Source organism: Zonotrichia albicollis, chromosome 1 (assembly GCF_047830755.1).
Source record: "Zonotrichia albicollis isolate bZonAlb1 chromosome 1, bZonAlb1.hap1, whole genome shotgun sequence".
Lineage (NCBI taxonomy): Eukaryota > Metazoa > Chordata > Aves > Passeriformes > Passerellidae > Zonotrichia > Zonotrichia albicollis.
This window is the reverse complement of record NC_133819.1, coordinates 48,286,853-48,305,745: the sequence shown is the minus strand read 5'-3', so window position 1 is coordinate 48,305,745 and position 18,893 is coordinate 48,286,853. Positions and strand designations below refer to the sequence as shown.

Sequence of the window (18,893 nt, the reverse complement as noted above, 5' to 3'; positions counted from 1 at the left end):
TCCTGCTGCTGCCAAAAGGCTGGTGGATAAACCACTATGGAAGTGAGCATAAAACAAGGGAGGGCAACACCCCTTTTCTCTAGATGGGGATATTAAGATCAAGCCCCAAAAGCACCTTAAATATATCAGGCAGTCTACACCCAGATAGAAGGTTAATGGTTGTATCAGAGTAACCAAGAAATGCCCTAAAGAGAACACCATAAGTATTTTGATTGCTTGTGGTTACAGTGTGATGAAAACTTTATAATTTGTACATACTCTGAAAACTTCAGAATGTATTCTCTGAGCAAGGTAACCAGAGAGCTGATAATTTGCTCACAAAGAGCTGTGGATAAACTGAACAGATATTTGAAATGTCCGACTTGCCAGTGTAGTTCATTCAGCAGTCAGAGCAAAGGGAAAAAAGTGGTACAGAGCCACAAGCTGATTGACTCCATCTTCTTGGCAGGGAAAAAAAGCTTTTTCTCCACTTGTCTTATTTTTTTATGTAGTAATTCAGTACAAAATCTCAGTACAATCAGACATACTTATTCTTCTAAAACAGTATTTTAAGATTTATAACCCTCTTGTTTATCATTCTAAACTGAAACAGATCTTTAATATAGTCTTTATTGTCAGGTTATGATTTCATTAAAGTTCCTAAACAAGGAAATATGTGGTTTGTGGTACAAATAAACATGCCCTGTGGTTCCATTTCTCTCCTGCTGGGACAAAAATCAGAAGAATAATTATGTTATCTTTTGTTAGTCTTGGAAGAATTATAATCAAATCTTTGCACCACCTAATTCTATGATGAATGACAAGATGTTTTCTAAATAAACAGTTGTAAAGGCCACATTCTCTTTTGAACTGGCATTTAGATATGAGCTAAACGGACACAGTCAGACTTTCTGTAAGTTTTATATGCAGCAGTTTTGTGTAAATTTAATTGCAGGAAGATTTTAATCTGTGAGACTTCATGGAGTTTATGTTGGAACAGAGTCCTCCTGACTATATGAATCAAATAATTGCTGATCCCACCAGAAATGTTCAAATTCTTGAAAATTGCATCCATTTCTATATCACAGTAATATAATTTTCAAAGTAGAGCGATGGCAGTTTAAATAATGTAGGCAATACCTAAAGGGTGAGTTAAATTTTTAAAGAGACAAAGCAATCTCTTAAAATACTGACAGTATTTTGATTGCCATTCTTTTGAATGCATATTTTGATAATTGCATAAAATCTACAATCTTCTGTTCTCGAAGATATAAAAGCTTTGCAAATCTGAATCTCTTAATCATCTGAATGAAACAGTTATATTTCATATTTTAAGATGCATCTGTTAAATTTCTCCTTTCCAAATCTGCTAGAAGACTTTAAGATCAAGAACATATTTAGGAGAAGAATATGAGCATTAGTAAATGAAATGTTCCCACATTACAGTTCGGGTCTGGATACTTGGGCAACATGAAAAAACTGTCACAGATCTATGCATAACATTTCAATGGAATCTACTGGATCACTTTAATCAAGCACAAAACAGGGATTGTAATTGACACACATGAATTTGGAACCCCAAATAGACAAAATCCTTCAACATCCAATAGTTAAACCAAACTGACAAAAATGTTACATTGTTTAAGAGTGATGTGATGCAATGTAGAGGATAATGGTTAAGCAAGAGCAATAACTTGGTATACAAATTGTCGCCATACTTAAACAGGCAGAAGCAGAGCTACGGTACCCCCACAGCAAACTGAAATTTCTCATACCAGAGCAATAAGTGATTTACAGTATTCACCACACCTGTGTGATATTTATCAAGCTCTTTGATTGTGAACTGCCACCAGACATGTAAGGGACTCTTATTAAGATATTAAAGTACTTTGCTGTTTTCATCATTTCTTCTCCTGTCAAAAAATAAACCCACATAAACTTTCAGCTTTGTATTTGTCCCACTGGTTGAGAAGCCATTAACTCCAGCAAAGATCTGAGGAAATGAGCTGAATTGATGTATGTGAAATTGCACTACTCAAGCAATCTGCTCTTTTCTGAGGCTGCTTCTTGGTTTAAAGTACAGCATGCCAGGACCCAAAAGACCCAGAGTGCTTAAATAATGCCAGGAAGAACAGTTTTAATGAGTTTTTGAAGTAAAAAAGAAGCCAAAGATCATACAGCAATCCTGAAGTATGTTTCTCAGAACTCACCTCTGTGAGGCGACATAAATTCTGCACTAATTACAAGCTCCTACAGGCTAGCGAGTCTCAAGCTGAGTTTGTGGCAGTAAAGCAGCTGTAGGTGAAAATGGGCCACCAGGAGAATGCTCAGTCCAACTTCTGCTGGAGGAATGTCTATAATAACAAATGCCTCATCGCAACAGAAATATTTGTCAGGAAGGTCTTTATAGCAGCTAGTTGTATTAAATACAATAGGAACAATAAAGAAAGTATGAGGACTTAATTTTTTCTAGACTTCACACTTAAAATCAATGATGCAAGTAAATTGCTTTAAGTGAATGCCATTCTTTAGAACCTCCACCTTCAACAGACTTAGACAACAAATGTGAGAATACATCAGCTACAGAATAATATTTGTGTTCTTCATGAAGGCCAGCCAAGTTGGACTGGACAGGATATGAACTCGCTAGTTTGGCAAGGAGGTACGTGTCAAGAATAGCTGTTATGTAAGAGCTGGCTTTATATTTTAGTTCCTCTGATATATTTGAATTAAGTAAATGGACTGGAAAGAACCTTTTAGTTTATTATCCTACCTGTGACAGTAATCCTTAGAAGATATTTAGGAAAATAATGAATAAACAAACAATGCAAATGTTTTTCAGGGTCCTGAGGGAATCAATAGACCTTAACAGCCCAAAGCAGTCTCACCAGGGATGCGCACATACACAGTTGGCCAGTGGGTCCAGGAGCCCCGTATGGCTCACATGTGGAACTGCAGAACTCAATCCACATCACCTCAGGAGTGCCATTAATGGTGTTTTAGCCACCTTCCTTGACCCTTGCCCTTGTTCTTTTTAAGATAGCTGTACACAAAACACTTTAGAATCCTGGAACTATTGGAAACACATAAATCTGTTAAAATGATAAAAGAAAAAACATCTACTAAGCCTACATAAAGAAACTATTACTAGTGCCAAACTCCTAGCAGGTGTTACTTGTTACCTTGCTATGTTTTGCAGTATGGAAGAACTGATAACAAAACTTTCTCAACTAAAATTGGATGGACTCTGAAGAAAAATAAGTGTGTTTATGTAGTCTTAAATTTAGTGGTTGGGTGGACAAATCCATTTAATTGCATGCATATCAATTTTCAGAGACTGTCTCTTAATTGTTTAGTCTGCATCCAGCTCTCCAAATACAAACTGAATATTTCTTTCTGCCTGTTCTATATCAGATGAACCGTAAACAGAATTAGCCAAAATATCGTTTGCAAACTGAGCCCTAATTGATTCAGGACAGGTCTTCTTTGCCTCTTCGGGATCAGTTGGACCCATGAGTTTCTTCCATTCTTCCACAGCATTTTCCTTTGTTAAGACCATTATCACTGATGGACCCCTGTAAAATCAATATAAAAAAAATCTCTTAAACTATTCTGAGGTTTCTGAGATGCAGACTTAGCTTTAATATCAGAGGTACCATGAAGGGTTACAATAAGCATTGAACTATCTTAATTTTATTAAACTGGTGAAATATTAAAATTTGTTTCTGCATGTTTTGTTTAAGGAAAAATCCCATAGAGTTGAAAGCCAAAGAGATTGTGATGATCTGATATTTGGATTTGGACTTCTTGTCCAAAAGGCATTCTCATCCAATAATTTCTGAAGCAAGACAATACATACTGTTTTTATCAGCTATAATTATGAGGAAAAATATTTGCCCTGCAAATGAGGAGAAAAAGGATCCCATTGGAAAGGAGTTCCCTTTCAGGGAAAATAAAATCCAAAATAAAAATATCCATAAGTTTGAAAAGAATTTTAAATCTCCCTTTTAAAGGAAGACTATTATTTGCTAGAAGCCACTAAACATGCCAGAAAGAGTGACAGGTTGTAAAATCCTTGCACCAGTTATGGTGTAGCATGTTTTGTTGGCACTGTAGCAATGTCTACTTACATACCTCATTACTGTAAACCAAAACACTTACTGTGTCATAAAATTCACCAGGTCATCAAAAAAGGGTTTTCCTTCGTGGTCCTTGTAAAAGTGTAAAGCCATTTCCCGAGTTAAAGCTTGTTCTTTTATCTTCGCAATGTTAAATCCAGCCTCTTTAACTTTTTTCAGAATTTCATCTAGGAGAGTGGCAAACAAGTCATTTTTGATTTGAAATGGTTTAGATGCAAAAAAACGCAAACCCCAAACACCAACACTTCAAAAGCTTCAGAAAATACTGGATGCTTTCTTCTAAAAAAAAATCACCAATAGCTATTAGAATTCTTACAATATCAAACCAAATATGGACAACATAAGAAACACTTCAACAGTCCTCTAAAATAGGCAGAAACCATTGTCACTGCATTATCCATCTTGATGCATGTATCAAACACAGATTTTAACAAACTATGACAATAGCATTCAGTGTTACTTCTCACATTGAAGAGTGTGGACTGTAGTTGTAAAGCTGTATCAAACATCAGCTGGCTGGCCAAAATCAATCTGGATTTTCATAAGAGGGGAAGACAGACTCACAAAAGCCAATGATGAATTACCATTAGAAAGACTACCAAAATTTGTTAGGACAGAATAGAATAATGCTAAGTAGGGGGTTTAGGTAGAGGATTTTTAAAGAGTGGCAGCAAATATCCTTAGGGCAAGATTCTGAATTGTGCATAGTGCTCTTTTAATTTTGATTTTTTTTCTCCTTATTCCCTTAGACTAACAGTAAGTTAAATCACGGATGGGAAGTTAAATCAAGGATGGGAATGCATCTAACTGAGCAATGACCCCTTTTGAGTCAGTAGAGATACCTGCCTGAAATAAGTAATACAGGTTTGGCAAGAGTCCCTCTCTTTGACTAATAAAGATGCTGGGAAGGTGGTTTTCAGAAGTAAGTAAGCCTGGCCCTTAAACAGTTTAACTTAGCTAGGAACTCTTTTTCTTCAATTCATCACTATTCTAGTGAAGAAAGACCCGTAGGTTGCTTAAGCAAAAGAAATGTCACATTTGAGATCTCTATCTGAATTATGCAAGCCATGTAAAAGGATTTCTCTGCACAGAAAATGTACTTCAGAGAATCAAAGAATGCATTTGATGTGATTTACTGTAGTGTGCATTGCTAATCCTTTGCAGAAATGATTGCATCACTAGATACAGCCTATACTTTCTAAATGCCTTACCTTTAGGAGTAGCTGCATCAGGTTTGATTACTGCAAAGGTGTGTTCCTCAGGGAAGAAGAACTGTAGCTCCTTCTGAGCATCACTGGGTGTAGAGCTGCCGTGCAGCTGGTTGATAGGTAGATGTTCAAACGCAAACTCTGCACGCAGACTGAGAGTCATTGAAGGAGGGAAGTTACTTAATAGCCATTTTGAGCTCTGAACTATAATTAGCTTCAACCCAGGGAATATAAATTACTGTTGATTTGGAAATCTGAAATATAAGCACCCTCCCTCCCAATACCGGTGTTGTTGTATTTCCAAGAAATACCACTTATTTCTTATGAGATGGCACTTCTGTCAGCAGCAGGTAAGGTGATACCATTGCAGTTTTGTTAAGCAATGTGATAAGCAGGCAGAACTAAGGTGTCTGTTTATAAACTGTGTAGGAGAAACTTAGTCAGAAACAAAATATTCTACTGATGCAAAGTTTTCAATAAGCTACAAGAAAATCTTAGTGGTATTTCAAGAAAAAATAATGGTGGTATTTTAAGACCTCCTCCCCCCCATTAAGGATGTGTATTACCAGCAATTTTTCTCTGGCTCAAGAGTTCCCCTTTCAGTTCATTGCGCTTTTTAAAACTCAGATTTTAATTCTGTTTAGCAGCCATTATATCTCAAAAAAATGCTGAGGTTCCTATGTGTAATACACTACTACCTTCAAGGAAAGCTTAAAAAACTGCAGAAATGCATGTGTGTTTCCAGATGGTGGCACTACAGTTACACTAGTTGGAATGTGGAGTGAGATGAGAAATGTGAATGATGGTTTACTTCTGTGACTGTTACCTCTCTGGATTTTCCTTAGCCTCTTCAAGGATCTTTGGGCCTAGTAAACTTCTCCAGTGTGCTACAGCATTTTCTCGTGTTAGAGCCAATATAAGAGTTGGACCACTGTACAAGGGGAAAAGTAGCATTAAGACAAAATAAAACAAAACAAAAAACAAGCAAACAAACAAAAAACCCAACAATAACAAAAAAAAAAAAAAAACCCAAACAAAACTCCAAACTCTTGGAAATTTTAAAAAGTAATTTGATTATATATAGCCCAGACTAGGAAAATGAGCCCCAGTATTAGGGGACTTTAAAACTGATCTGATCGTTTAAATAGGTACAGGCTGATAAAAGCTTATGGGGCTTAAATATTAATTTAAATTGCAAAGTTACTGTGTTTTGTCACACAATGGCAAGACAGAGAAAGACTGATCATGCCTCAGCCATGAAGGGAATATCCAAACATGATTTATTTCTCTTCCCCAAGTTATCCAGCACCTGGACTGGTTGAAGATTTAAGAGCTGTCTTACATACGACCTCAGTGCAGCCTTTTCAGAGCAGACCTAAGCTGTTTTCACTCAAATCAGGTGGACTTGGCCACTGAGACATCATACATACAGCAATACGGGGTAGCTAGTAACTTTTAAAGGCTTGATTTTTCAATTTGTTGTACTTGGAAGTTATTCCATTACCTGCAGTTATCTGTTCCTGTTTTGTGTTTTACTGAACTTTTAGACATATGTGTATCTTGGAGCCATGTATTATCCAAGAAGTGTTCAACGCCAGGTTGGATGGGAGTCTGAGCAACTTATTCAGGTGTAAGGTGTCCCTGCGTGTGGCAGGGGGTTGGAACTAGATGGACAATGATTATCCCTTCCAGCCCAAACCATTCTGTGAGTCTCTGATTCAACAATTACTTAATGTGAAAATTTCAATCTTACCTGATCATATGCTCTAGAAAGACTGGGAAGTAGTCTTGATCTACGTGCTCTTGGTAAAATGTACGTACTTGCTCCTCAGTTAGAATTATTTCTTTCTGCATTGCTATTTGGAAACCATCGTCCTGTATCCTTTGAATGATGGAATCTGTTAAATATATTTAAATAATGCTAATTGCCATCCATTCATTCATTTGAACACTTGTAGAAAAATGACATGGACTTTTCAATGATAATGTTAAACTTTTTATGCGTGAATCTGTTTCCTAACTCAAGAACAGGAAACTAATTTAAAGCAACTGCTAGGAGGCATCACTAGTTGCCTGGACACTCAGAAAACTGATCCTCTTCATATTTAGGCTTTCTCATGCTTAAAAAAATCTCAGTAGGAAATCCTGACTGAGAAATATGATACATGTTACTACCAGCAAAAGAAGGTCTAAGGAATTTGAATAGGTGAAATGTTTATTTAACTAAGTCTTGCAAGACCACGTGGGTAAGTTAGCAGTATTTGGCACATGCCAAAATTACCTACAAAATTAATTTGTAATTACTTGAACATGAACTGCAGAACTGCTGCTCTAAGCAACATGCTAGATAACCATAAGTAACATAAATTCACAAGGAAAGATCAAGATTGTAGTCTTTCAGCTCTCTGCACATAAAATTGCTCAAGTACAGGGATTCTGAAGTTAGAAATAAAAATACTGTCTGAAATCTAGGAAGAAATGTAAATATATGACTGAGAAGAAAAGTAAACTTGTTTGGATGAGGCTTCATGTAATGGGGTAGATTTTTTAACTCAATCTGTAGAAATGCTCTCTGTTTAGAACTGCCTTGGAGCAGCACTGCCTCATGCAGCATAGAACATCTTTGGTTGGATATTTTTCCCCTTGCCATTCATCTATCCTGAGTCTGCTATTCAAGAATATCAGCTACCTTGTTATGGTGAGAAATCTAGTTCCTTATACCACATTTGAAAATACAAGCTTCTCAGACAGGTCTTCTAGAAATATTTCATCTGCAGAATTTCTTGAAAAATCAATCAAAGGAACGAAAAATCATTGACATTTGCGTTCTCAAGATATGAAAAACATTAACTGTAGGAGTGTGCCCCCTGTTGAGGGAGAGACAAAACTATCCTTTGTCCCCTCAAAAAGGAAAGAGGCCCAGAAATTTCTCTCCTTGATTAGGTGAAAAAGCCACCTCATAGGCCTGGGGGACTTCACCTCAAACTTAAGGATAGCTAATTGGACAGGAGCCAAAAAGTCCCGCTTGGGCAATTTAGTAGAAAAAGAAGTGAACAAAGAAACTAATCAGTTTTGTGAGGTGCTTTACTAGGAGCAAGAACCTCTGGCACCTAGCTTGGTTTTTCTCTGTTTGTTATTTTGCCTTTTATTAAACCTTTTTGTTTCCAACACTGCAACAGAAGCCATCCTGCTGATTGTTTTGCCTCCAAGGGTAGCTGAGCTATCTTGGGTGTGTTATAGACCCCCAAGAGCTTATGAGACTTGGCTCGAGGGGGCTTCTAAAACAATTAAACTCATAACTTCATTCCAAAGATTACTCTTGGCCTAATGCTGGAGAGACAGTAAGACAGTATAACAAAAAAAAAAAAAAATCATTAATTGAGTTAGAATTTATAATTCAAAATTCAAAGTATGAGTGTTTTATATACCCTTGATAGAAAATACAGTTATTAACACTTACCTCGCCTTTCCTTCAAGAGCTTAGGTCTAATTATGGCCAAAGTCCTTTCAGCGTGTCCTCCCTCCTCAATATGAAAATTAGGGAAAAAGAAGGCAAGCTGTCTGCTGGCATCTTCAATACTGTCTTGCACATCACATAAATTTACCAGACTTTCGGTTTCCTTGAGTGGTGTCAACCTGATGAAACATGAAGTAATACAGTGTTTAAGTCACTGCTTAGTGTTAACAAGCTGAATTTTCGAAGACCTACTTTCTTAAAATTTAGTGAAACATAAGAATAGCATGTAAAACTAAGTTTTTATTAAATTCAGATTCATGAGTAAAGTAACATTTCTGAGAAGAGAATTATTAATCTTCTCAAAAAGTGCATGATCATGTGCTCTGAAGGAGAAACCTCAGCCAGGTCACTTTAAAATTTCCCCTCTGGCTTATCCAAAACAGTTTCTCTGTTTCATGAGATAGGATTACTGTTGACAAGTGTACAGTGTATAACAAATGATCAATAGTTGACAAGTGTACAGTGTATAACAAATGATCAATAGAAGTCTTGTGCTTAATTTATGCACAGCATGATCATAAAAATGATAGCACTACAGAGCTGTTGATAACAGAGACACTTCTCATTTTTTCTTGCCTGTTTGTTTAGCTGTGTAAATAAAGTCCCTCTTGGCCACTTATAGAAAATGCAGTATTCCCCAGCTGTACTTAATTAATGCAGAAAGGGATGCAGCAGGCATTGACAAAAATGTCAATTACAAATAACAAATTAATTTTTGGACAAAGTATTTAAGCTCATGTTGCATTAAGTAAATGTCTTGTCTAAATAAAAACTTGATCTGATATTTGAATTTTTGCAAATACTCTGTTGTCTGAGGCTGTGTATACAACTATCATCCTTTAAATTCTCCTCAAGCCTTGGCATTGAAGAAAAACACACATTTCAAGATACCATGGTTGTGAACAGCTAATCCTTACAATTTTTTTTGTATCTTGGACCAGGGTGGGGACACCAACCCGGTATGCTTCCCCTTCTCTACTGACTTTTACAGTGCTCCCAGGGAGAAGAGCATGTCTCAGGCATGCCCTGGCCATATCTACAGCTTCCCAAGGAACATAGGGGCAAACATGGGAAAGAGTGCAACCTTCAGTGCAGGCAGTGCAGGCAGTCCCGTGGCATGGGTGAACTAGAATTGCAAGGACTACATCAGCTTTGAAGGGTTCCCATTGCTCTGAGTGTCATTGTTCCCATTGTTCTGAGAACCCGCTGAGGGTGAGTTCAAAGAGATCAATGACCTCGCCTCGTCATCCTTAACTAGGAAGCAAGGAATTTCTGAATTCCCATTCAGAAAAGGGAATTCAGCCCTGAGAGCTGGGGCTGCATCTCTAGTGGTGGTCCTGTGAAGGACTAGGCAAAGAACTCTGCCTGCTCCCTGGACCTGCACATGTGGGCACATCTGTAGGAACGTGCCTTGGTTTATGGTGTGCTCTGAGCCCTGGCTGAATCATGGATACACATTTTCACTGGTACTTACTTGATTGGCTCCTCAAGCTCAACAGCCTCACTTTTTTTGCGTAGTTCTATCCAATGAGGAATAGCACCAGTTGCTTCTTTTTTAGTGATTATCAAAACATGGCATGGTCTACTCGTCATGAATTGAACGAATGCGTTAAAGTCAGGCTAAAAAACAAAATTTTCCCCCCTATGAACTCTGAGTTTGTCATTGGAAATGAGACAATTATGTTTTTAAAGTAACTCATACATTCCTGTTCCTGAAACTGGCATTCACATACATTCCTCAGAACTCTGATATATTGTTTGGGAAGATATTTTTTTATCAATCATTTGAGACAACATTATCAAATGTCCAAAAAGAAAGTAAATTGAGATAAAGAAAGTCATATAACTGCTTTAAACAAGTACTAGATGTTCTTCCAGGTTAAAATGCAAATGACAAGAATGAAGAAAATTATCTAGAAATTCAATGTGATCACTTGTTATGCTTGTAATACAGCATGTAGTGTGACATAAGAAACTGCAATACAGTTCCATGAATAATTTTTGAAACTAAAAGTCATGTAGCTGGCTATAAATATAGAACACTGAACTGCTTGCAAGACATTTGTAGGCTCTCCGTTTCCTTTGCTATGTGCTTTTCACTTCTTCAGTTTCAACTTACAATCTTATAAAAGTACATATCCATCAGAAAAATAAGTTTTGAAACTTATGGTGTGAATTGTTAATTTTATTTCATTTTTGTATGTCATCTTTTTATTGGGGATATCTATTCTCATTTTAAATATTTGACTAAATCCTTATCAGCCAGCATCATATCATTGCATATGGTAGCTTTTTCCTTTAGTAATACAAGGACGAAGTATTTATATCTATGCTTTCAATTCTTTGCTTTTCTCTTTCATTATCTTCACATCTATGCATATTCTTAACTCATTTCCCAAGATGAACAAACTAGTCTCAAATTTGGCTGCTATTCCCATGAAAATGAACTACTTTTACGTCTGTTTCAAAATTGCCTCTGTCTAACCTACAATCCCAGCTTTGCTAAAACCAAGCTCTTCATGGTTTCTTAAAAGATCTCCCTGTTACTTCCTGTTTAAACCATAGTGCAGCCATCTGCAATTACTGTCAGTTTTCTTTTTCCTCTCTGACTTTAGCAGGAGCCATCTCATCTCGCTATTATTCATTTGAAATGCCACAGGAACACCTTCCCACCTTCTCCTTCAGATTAGGTGAACCTTTCCATTGCTCCCTCTAATAAAATCAAACAAACTGTTTGTTTGAATATAATTCCAGCCTCTGTCTCTCTTACACATATAGCAGAAGGTGAAAATATTTGCTAAGGAACTTCATTTTTTGTCTCAGATCCTTCTGAACAGTTAATTTTAGTTATCACACTGCTGGAAAATATGACCATATGCAGGTGCCAGTTTGCTAGACCACTGCAATTCAATGGTGGACAGCCTAATTTAATTATTTTCTTGAACTTTATATCTGTCTTTAGCTATTTTTTGTCCCCTAATATAGGACAAGACACAAAAAAAGAATAGATTTTGACTGAGATGCTTTCACTCTCTGCCTGTGCACATATTTATTCCCAGAACAACCCCATGATAAAATCTAGAAAGAAAAAAAGTATAATATGTAATATAATTTATTTTCTGGCTGGAATAATATATGTCAAATAGATATACACTCTCATATAGATGACATTGGATTTTGGGTTTGTGCCATATTTCAGCACCTAATAGCCAAGGTCAAGTAGTTGCAGAAATAATCTATACAGCACTCTAATTTTCTTTCCTACAAAGGTCACTAGGCCTGTCATAACACATTTTAAAATCAGTATAATTTTATTTTGATAAATAGTGTTCTAAATTTAGCCCCATGTCTAAGGATCATGCACATTTAGATAACAAAAAGAAGAAATAAATCTTTTAGTATTTAATTGGAGGTCATTTTAATTTGGTTGGAATATTAGATTGCTACATAGTGATATTTATATGAGTCAGTGAAAAAAGGGAGAAGGAATATATCTTTTTTTTATGTACTAAATCTACATTAATTCTGTTCTTCAATATATCTAAAATTTACCATACAGAGATTTGCAAGCACATCTAATAATAATTATATGTTTTACCTGAGCCTTTCATTTATGTTTTTAGTTTGGTTTTACCTCATCTTTTTTCCGGGAGTAAAATACTTTGATTTGCTCTTCAGTAAGCATTCTCTCCTCATCTGCTTCAATGCCAAATCCTGCTTCTATAATCTGCAATTATTCACTTATTACTTAGGGGCATTTGAAAATAGATACATACAAAATCATATGTTATTGTAAATCTAAAAATTAATTGGTTTTGGAAGCTAACTTAAATTTTAAATTCTCTGAAATATTCAAAATATAATCTCTGTCTTTGTCTAAAATGAACTTCCAGCCTTTCAAAGCACTTCACTTCAGGATGACAATACCCCTAAGTTAATGTTTGAGAAGAAATACAGTGCAGTTCAATGTATGAAGTACATTCATTCAAAAGTTAATAATCCCTTTTATTTCACATTGATTAAACTCCTTTGGATCACTGTGAGTGGTCAACATGCAACTTATGTTGCAAGAAATTATAAATTATATTCTAACCATGGTAGTCACACAAATGTGTACTTGTTAACAGTTGTTGTATGAGGCTAAATTACTTGGCTTTAGAAACAGCAAATGAGGAAAAAATTGAATCTACTTTATGATTTTCTGTTTTAAGCTGGGTTACTGCACTAAATGCAAGCATTTGTGAGAGATGCACACGTGACTTGCATCAAAGTTCCCGATCCATTGGTGTGAGGTTTGTACCATATACTGGTATTTTTACAGCCAAGGCAGTATCCAGCCCCAGTACTGATGATACAACAAAATTCAAAATTAACCTGTCTACCAGCACTCTGTTCTGTAAAAGCCCCTGTGGTGCTGCTGAGTGGTTTCAGCCTGCCCTGACAAGGCTGGCTGTGCATCCTGTGTTGGAGAACACACCTCATGAGCCAAGTAGCAGCTGCTCCAGCTAAACTCTTTTCAAGCACTGCTTTTTTTTTTTTTTTCATTTTTTTCTTTTTTTTTTTTTCCCCTTTACTGAGCTTCCTTCCTTTTCAGCTAAAGTAAAGTAATTAAGTAATTGCAGAAACAACACATACAGCACTCTGATCCCCCTTCCTGCAAAGGTCACTGTCCCTGTCATAATACTTAATAAAATTCTTTTAATTTGGTCTTGTTATATATTGTCATAAGGCTTTATATTTTTTATAACAGAAGCAATATGAACCAATGTCTAACATCTGCTGGCATAGAATATTAAAGCAATAGTATAGATCTGAATGTCATATTATTTCAGGTAAAAATTATTGTGCTATTATCATCCTTGGCAGAGAAGCTTTATCAGATTCTGTTCCAAAGTCTGGGCATAAATTAGGATCTATTTAACCTTACATTTTGCCATTATGTCTCTTAAATAAATAGAATAAATGAATATTTTAAAATTCTCTACCTTTCTTTTAATTTCTTCTACACGTCCTGCTAAGACATAATCAGGTTTTATAATCCCAACAGAATAAGTGAATATTTCTGAAAAAGGGAAAAAATGATGTGCTAAGTAATATATTCACCAAAATAAAGGGAATCATCTTTACTGGACCAGAAGTTTACAGTTAGGCATCTGACTGTAACTCAATCAGATCCCAAAACCTGTGGAATAATTTAAGATAGTGATAAGGGAAACATCAGACTACTACTTGTTGTCAATAGTACAAACACTTAAGCAACTGCATGTGTTGAGGAAAATATTCCTGCCAAATGTTAGTGTATTACAGCATCTGAGAGATCCCCCTAACCTGAAGCTGAACATGAACTAAAGCTCTGTTTTCTGATTTTCTATCATGTTTAGATTTTGGGGATTAGTATGAAGTCTGTAGATAATTGCTAAATGATAATACTGTACTTCTAGGTCTCACAGGGTTCATGAGAAAAAATATAGGCTAAAGCTGAGGTCAGGAATTTGTCAGGTGAACCATACAATTAAATAAAATACCAAATCAAAACATGGAGAGGAAGGAAAAGGGATGCCATGACTGAGATCTAATGCCTCTCATGGGGAAAAGAAAAAACAAGATCAAGAAGAGAGAGAGGATGGAGGAGTTTGTTCCATCTCAGGGCTGTAGAATGGCATTCTCGGCAGAGATGAAGAAGTAGGAACATTCAGTAACCACAGATAACAATAAAAATAGAAAAGATGTAGGTCTCAGCTAATGAAAAACCTGAGATAAATCAGACAGGACTTTTAAACAGGATGGTGCTTATTTTTCAATCTTTTTGGAAGCTTATCCTACTACCATGGATTTATGTACTTTTAAAAATCTGTTATTAAATCTAAACTGGTGAAAGAGTAATCTGATAGAGGGCATGCCATTGTTTCACAAATTAACCCTTACAATCCTCTCAGGTTGGCCCCATCTTGGTATTCCACCTCAACAGAAGTGCACAGCTCACACAAGGACTGTGTAGAAGTGACTTTCAGGCCTTAACTTTACACAGGAAAATTCCCTGGCAGACATCACTTCTGTCTAAGGTCTGAAGGTTCTCAGTGTGGGGGTGAAAATGTTGATGTTGACAGCCCAGTACATTAATTCCTTACAGAAGAAAGCTCAATGACAGCATTTTGTTAACGCACCCAAAGAAGGTCTATTAGTGCTAGACATAGACAATTATTAATCAAAAGATATTTGTTCTCTTTCTTCCCTTTAACATTTCTAAAATACATCAAATATATTTACCCTCCTCCACAACCTCCTCAGCAGACCCGTCTGATGAACCTTCATCATGAAAAACAAGTTCTTCTACCTAAGGTAATTGCAAATGGAGTAAAAGTGCATCACCAGTGAAAAAGCAAGGTCAGCAAACACAGCTGGCACATCTTTACAACATATTTATCTCAATTTTGCTACCCTGGAAAGCAAGCAATTCTTAGAAGGCCCTTTGGTCAGTCTGATTTTCCTTAACTGAGTTTCTATTTGTTAAAAAGCTCTTTTTACTCTAAGTGGAGTTCTTTCATCTCCATTTAAACAAAACAGGCAATGAGACATGATTATTTCCCATGTCTTTGTTTCATATGATACAGTTCCTAAGTTATATATGAAAAATAGTCATGAAAGAAAAAGGATTACTAAAACATTTATGGGCTAGTGGCATTTCATCCATCTCTCAATTTCTTGCATTGCTAGGCTAACCTGTAAATTTGTCAAGTTTACATAAAGTACCATAGTGGAAATTTGGGAATTCTGAGGAGAACAAGCAACAAGGGAGGACTGATGAATTCCAACAGTGGGATCTTTCACAGTGCAGGCTATTGAGCTCAGACTGAGCTGCCCTTATGTCCTCATGTTACCTGGAAGTCAGGAGTCAAAGGTGATAGAATACACTTGGCCTTTGTTTTTTGTAGCAAACTGGATTCATCAGGTACAGAGCAATCCCCCATGGCTTTGAGCAAACTGATCTAGTGAAAAGTGCCACTGCCTGTGGCAAGAGAGGTTGGGCTAGGTGATCTTGAAAAGTGTCTTAGGACCCAGATAATTTTACTTAATTTCTTAAAGGCACATCATATATGTAATTTTATTGTTAGGACCAAAATGCAAAAAATTAAACATTATCTAGACACCATCATAGACATTTAGAGAAACAGTGTAAGTGCAATAAAAATATACATTTATGCATAAGTATCTGGTTTGTGAGTACCTCAGCACGTTCCTTCTCTCCAGCTGCAATTTGCCTCTCTTCTTCCACTAAATCTGTTACTATCTTAGTTATGAGAGGAGCATTTACACCTTTCACCATTGCAATAATTTTACCATGCTGTTGAAGAGAAAATAATGCTCTCAGTGAGTTTTCAGCGCTTAATTTACACATTTACTTGAAATTTTGAAGCATGCAATATCTTGCTAATTTTTTCCAGCTACAGAATAATTTCTTATGACCACTGAAGTGAACACCAAGACTACTGCTGCCTCTATTATTTCAGAATGAAACTTTTGTGCATTTAATTCCTTGTTTCCTTCTTTACCAAATTTTCCATGTTTATTTCTAGGCTCAATACTAATAATACAGCTGGAAACAAATGCAAATACGGATTTTATTTGTTCTTATTTTCTGTAACATGGAGTTTTCAATATTTTTTTTGTTGTGTGTGTGTGACTTTTCACTGCATTTTCTACCACATTCAGGTGCACAGTAGTGAAGCTAATGGTAACCAAAAATACTGCTAACATTTCTAGGCTGCATGCAGATTCAAACCTGAAAGAGTCCTGAAAGTGTCATTATCTTTGGTCCTGGCTTATGGAAATTCAAATCCTGGCACCCTCAAGTTAAAACAAGCCCCATCTCTTCTTAAGTGAGCAGTCCTAGGAGAACCAGCTTTCTGTGCCCATCACTGAGAGATAATAAATATATGATTAATTGCTACAGTTCCTCAAGTATGAAAACACAATTTTATCTGTTATCTTAAAAATCTTATAATGCCAGGAAATGTAAACTCTCTTTCCATGATGAAAACAGTGCATAAAATAATTTCAGTGTAACCATAGGCAGGCACTTTATGTAAGGCAAACCTGGAAAACTTACCTGGACTTCTCACTAACCACCAAAACAGTGACTATCACAATTCTTCTGTGGCCTTACGAGCAACAGCTACAACAAAAATATGCTTGAGAACCACCAAATTCAGCCATGGAAAATGGCTCAAGCAAACAACATCAGACAGTACCACCCTACATAATATAAAATGTAAAGATAGGATTTGTACAGCTTCACATCTATTTTAAAATCTATTGGAAAGTTAAGGCAGAAGTAGGCAGCACATTAAAAGAAGCTGATGTGATGTACTTACAACACTAAAAAGAAACAGAGGTTCACAGCTCCTCCTAAATGGTTTCAGAATTTCAAGGTTGTCAGCTTCTGCCTGAAGTCAAACAAAAAATATTATTTGCTTACATGAGTAAGTATACATATATAAAGAAATATATATGCATATATATATTTTTTTTTACTCACAGGAAGACCCCACTATTAAATACTTTGGTATTGCAAACGCAAACTGCAGTCCTAAATACAACTGACAGTCCTTGTAGTGATGAAGAAAGAACTGTTTTGGTAATATGGGATTGTCCTCCCTTTGTATTAAAGCAATTAATCATGGAAAAATATCTTCTCTTGATACTATTTTCTCATGTAGGTTATATAAATGAAGGAGTAGCCCATGTAGTCTTGATGGAAGAGCTTATCCAGTGTCTTAATTTTTTTGTGAAATGCGGTCAACTGTAAGAAAGCATGTGAGATAGCCTTCAAACATAACTCCCTGCCTTTTTCATGTATAAAAAATTCATGTGTTTTTCTGAAAAGTTCTTTCATCATGGAATTTTAAGTTTTCACTAACATGAAAAAGGATGAACTTGATCAACATCTTGGATAAACTGAGTCTTTGGAATAAATTTATCTACTTTAAATGGGAGGTATGAAACATATATGTGTATATATATATATATATATGTATATATATATATATATACACTACTAGTGTAAACAAATATTTTTACTACTAGAGTTTTGTGATTTTTTTTAAATTTCCCCCCTTTTCATTTTCTTAAAAATGAAATTAAAGGTAACATTTGCAAAAAAAGATGCAACAGCTTTTCAAGGATGTAAGAATTTTAAGTGCAATGGTTCCTAATGCAGAGACCTGAAACTAAAAGTTGTATAGTCTGGCTTTTGAATATTTCTTCAATCTCATCAAGGAGAACAAAAGTTGTAGGATATCAGCTCTTTTTTATCATAGCTTCTTACATATTTTTTGCCATTTCTAATCTACTTCTAAACAAAGTTTTATGAGGACATATGCATGAAAAGCAACCCTGCCAAAATTATGGCAACTCAGTATAAGGACAATAAAATGAAAACTCTGCATGTACAGATCAGAAGATATATTTAAATCTAAATGTGAATATGGTCACACACAGGATTTGTGTCCTTACCGCGGCAAAATGTAGCACATTGTCTTCACTAAAGTCGATCCTTAGTTTTCTCAATAAATTCTGCACAGCTTTGCAAGGACCACACCAAGCTTGATACACTTCTATCACTAAAAGGTGATAGTTTGGAATTACAAACAGATGACTTGAGGAAGTTATAAAATGAGACATTTATGTTTGCACTGAAGCAGCACTGGGAAGGCATTTGTGTGGATCTCTCAGTCCTCTTCTAGACAATGAATCATGAATTCATCAATGGATTCAGTGGGTACATTACTGGATACATACTCTTTAATTTCAATTACTTTTGACATTGGAAACCTACTTCAGAATACTCTTTGAGATGATTAATCCAAATAGCAACCTTTCTCTCGTATTCCTTTTGCTTTTATTTTCTCTTCTTCTTTCCCACTGTTGGTTTTCATTTTTATCCTGCCTATTACTATCCCTCTGCAGATATGATCCTGTTACAGATTTTTTCCTTTTACTGAAAAACAGTTCCTAGGAGACCTAGGAGACAGTTATTGGACTAAATGAACT

General features: G+C 35.9%; 1 protein-coding gene across 1 annotated transcript; it reads right to left on the bottom strand.

The window, feature by feature from the left end:
* Nucleotides 1–1,055: 1,055 nt before the first annotated feature.
* On the bottom strand, nt 1,056–18,524 carry NME8 (NME/NM23 family member 8). Its single transcript, XM_005485925.3, has 13 exons — nt 18,357–18,524; nt 17,216–17,287; nt 16,069–16,185; nt 15,111–15,177; nt 13,829–13,905; nt 12,478–12,570; nt 10,318–10,463; nt 8,787–8,962; nt 7,080–7,224; nt 6,153–6,257; nt 5,330–5,478; nt 4,141–4,285; nt 1,056–3,554 (listed from the first exon to the last, which is right to left on the bottom strand). Exons 1-13 carry the CDS (start codon nt 18,522–18,524, stop codon nt 3,332–3,334), a joined length of 1,683 nt encoding a protein of 560 aa, XP_005485982.2. The 3' UTR covers nt 1,056–3,331.
* Nucleotides 18,525–18,893: the final 369 nt, after the last annotated feature.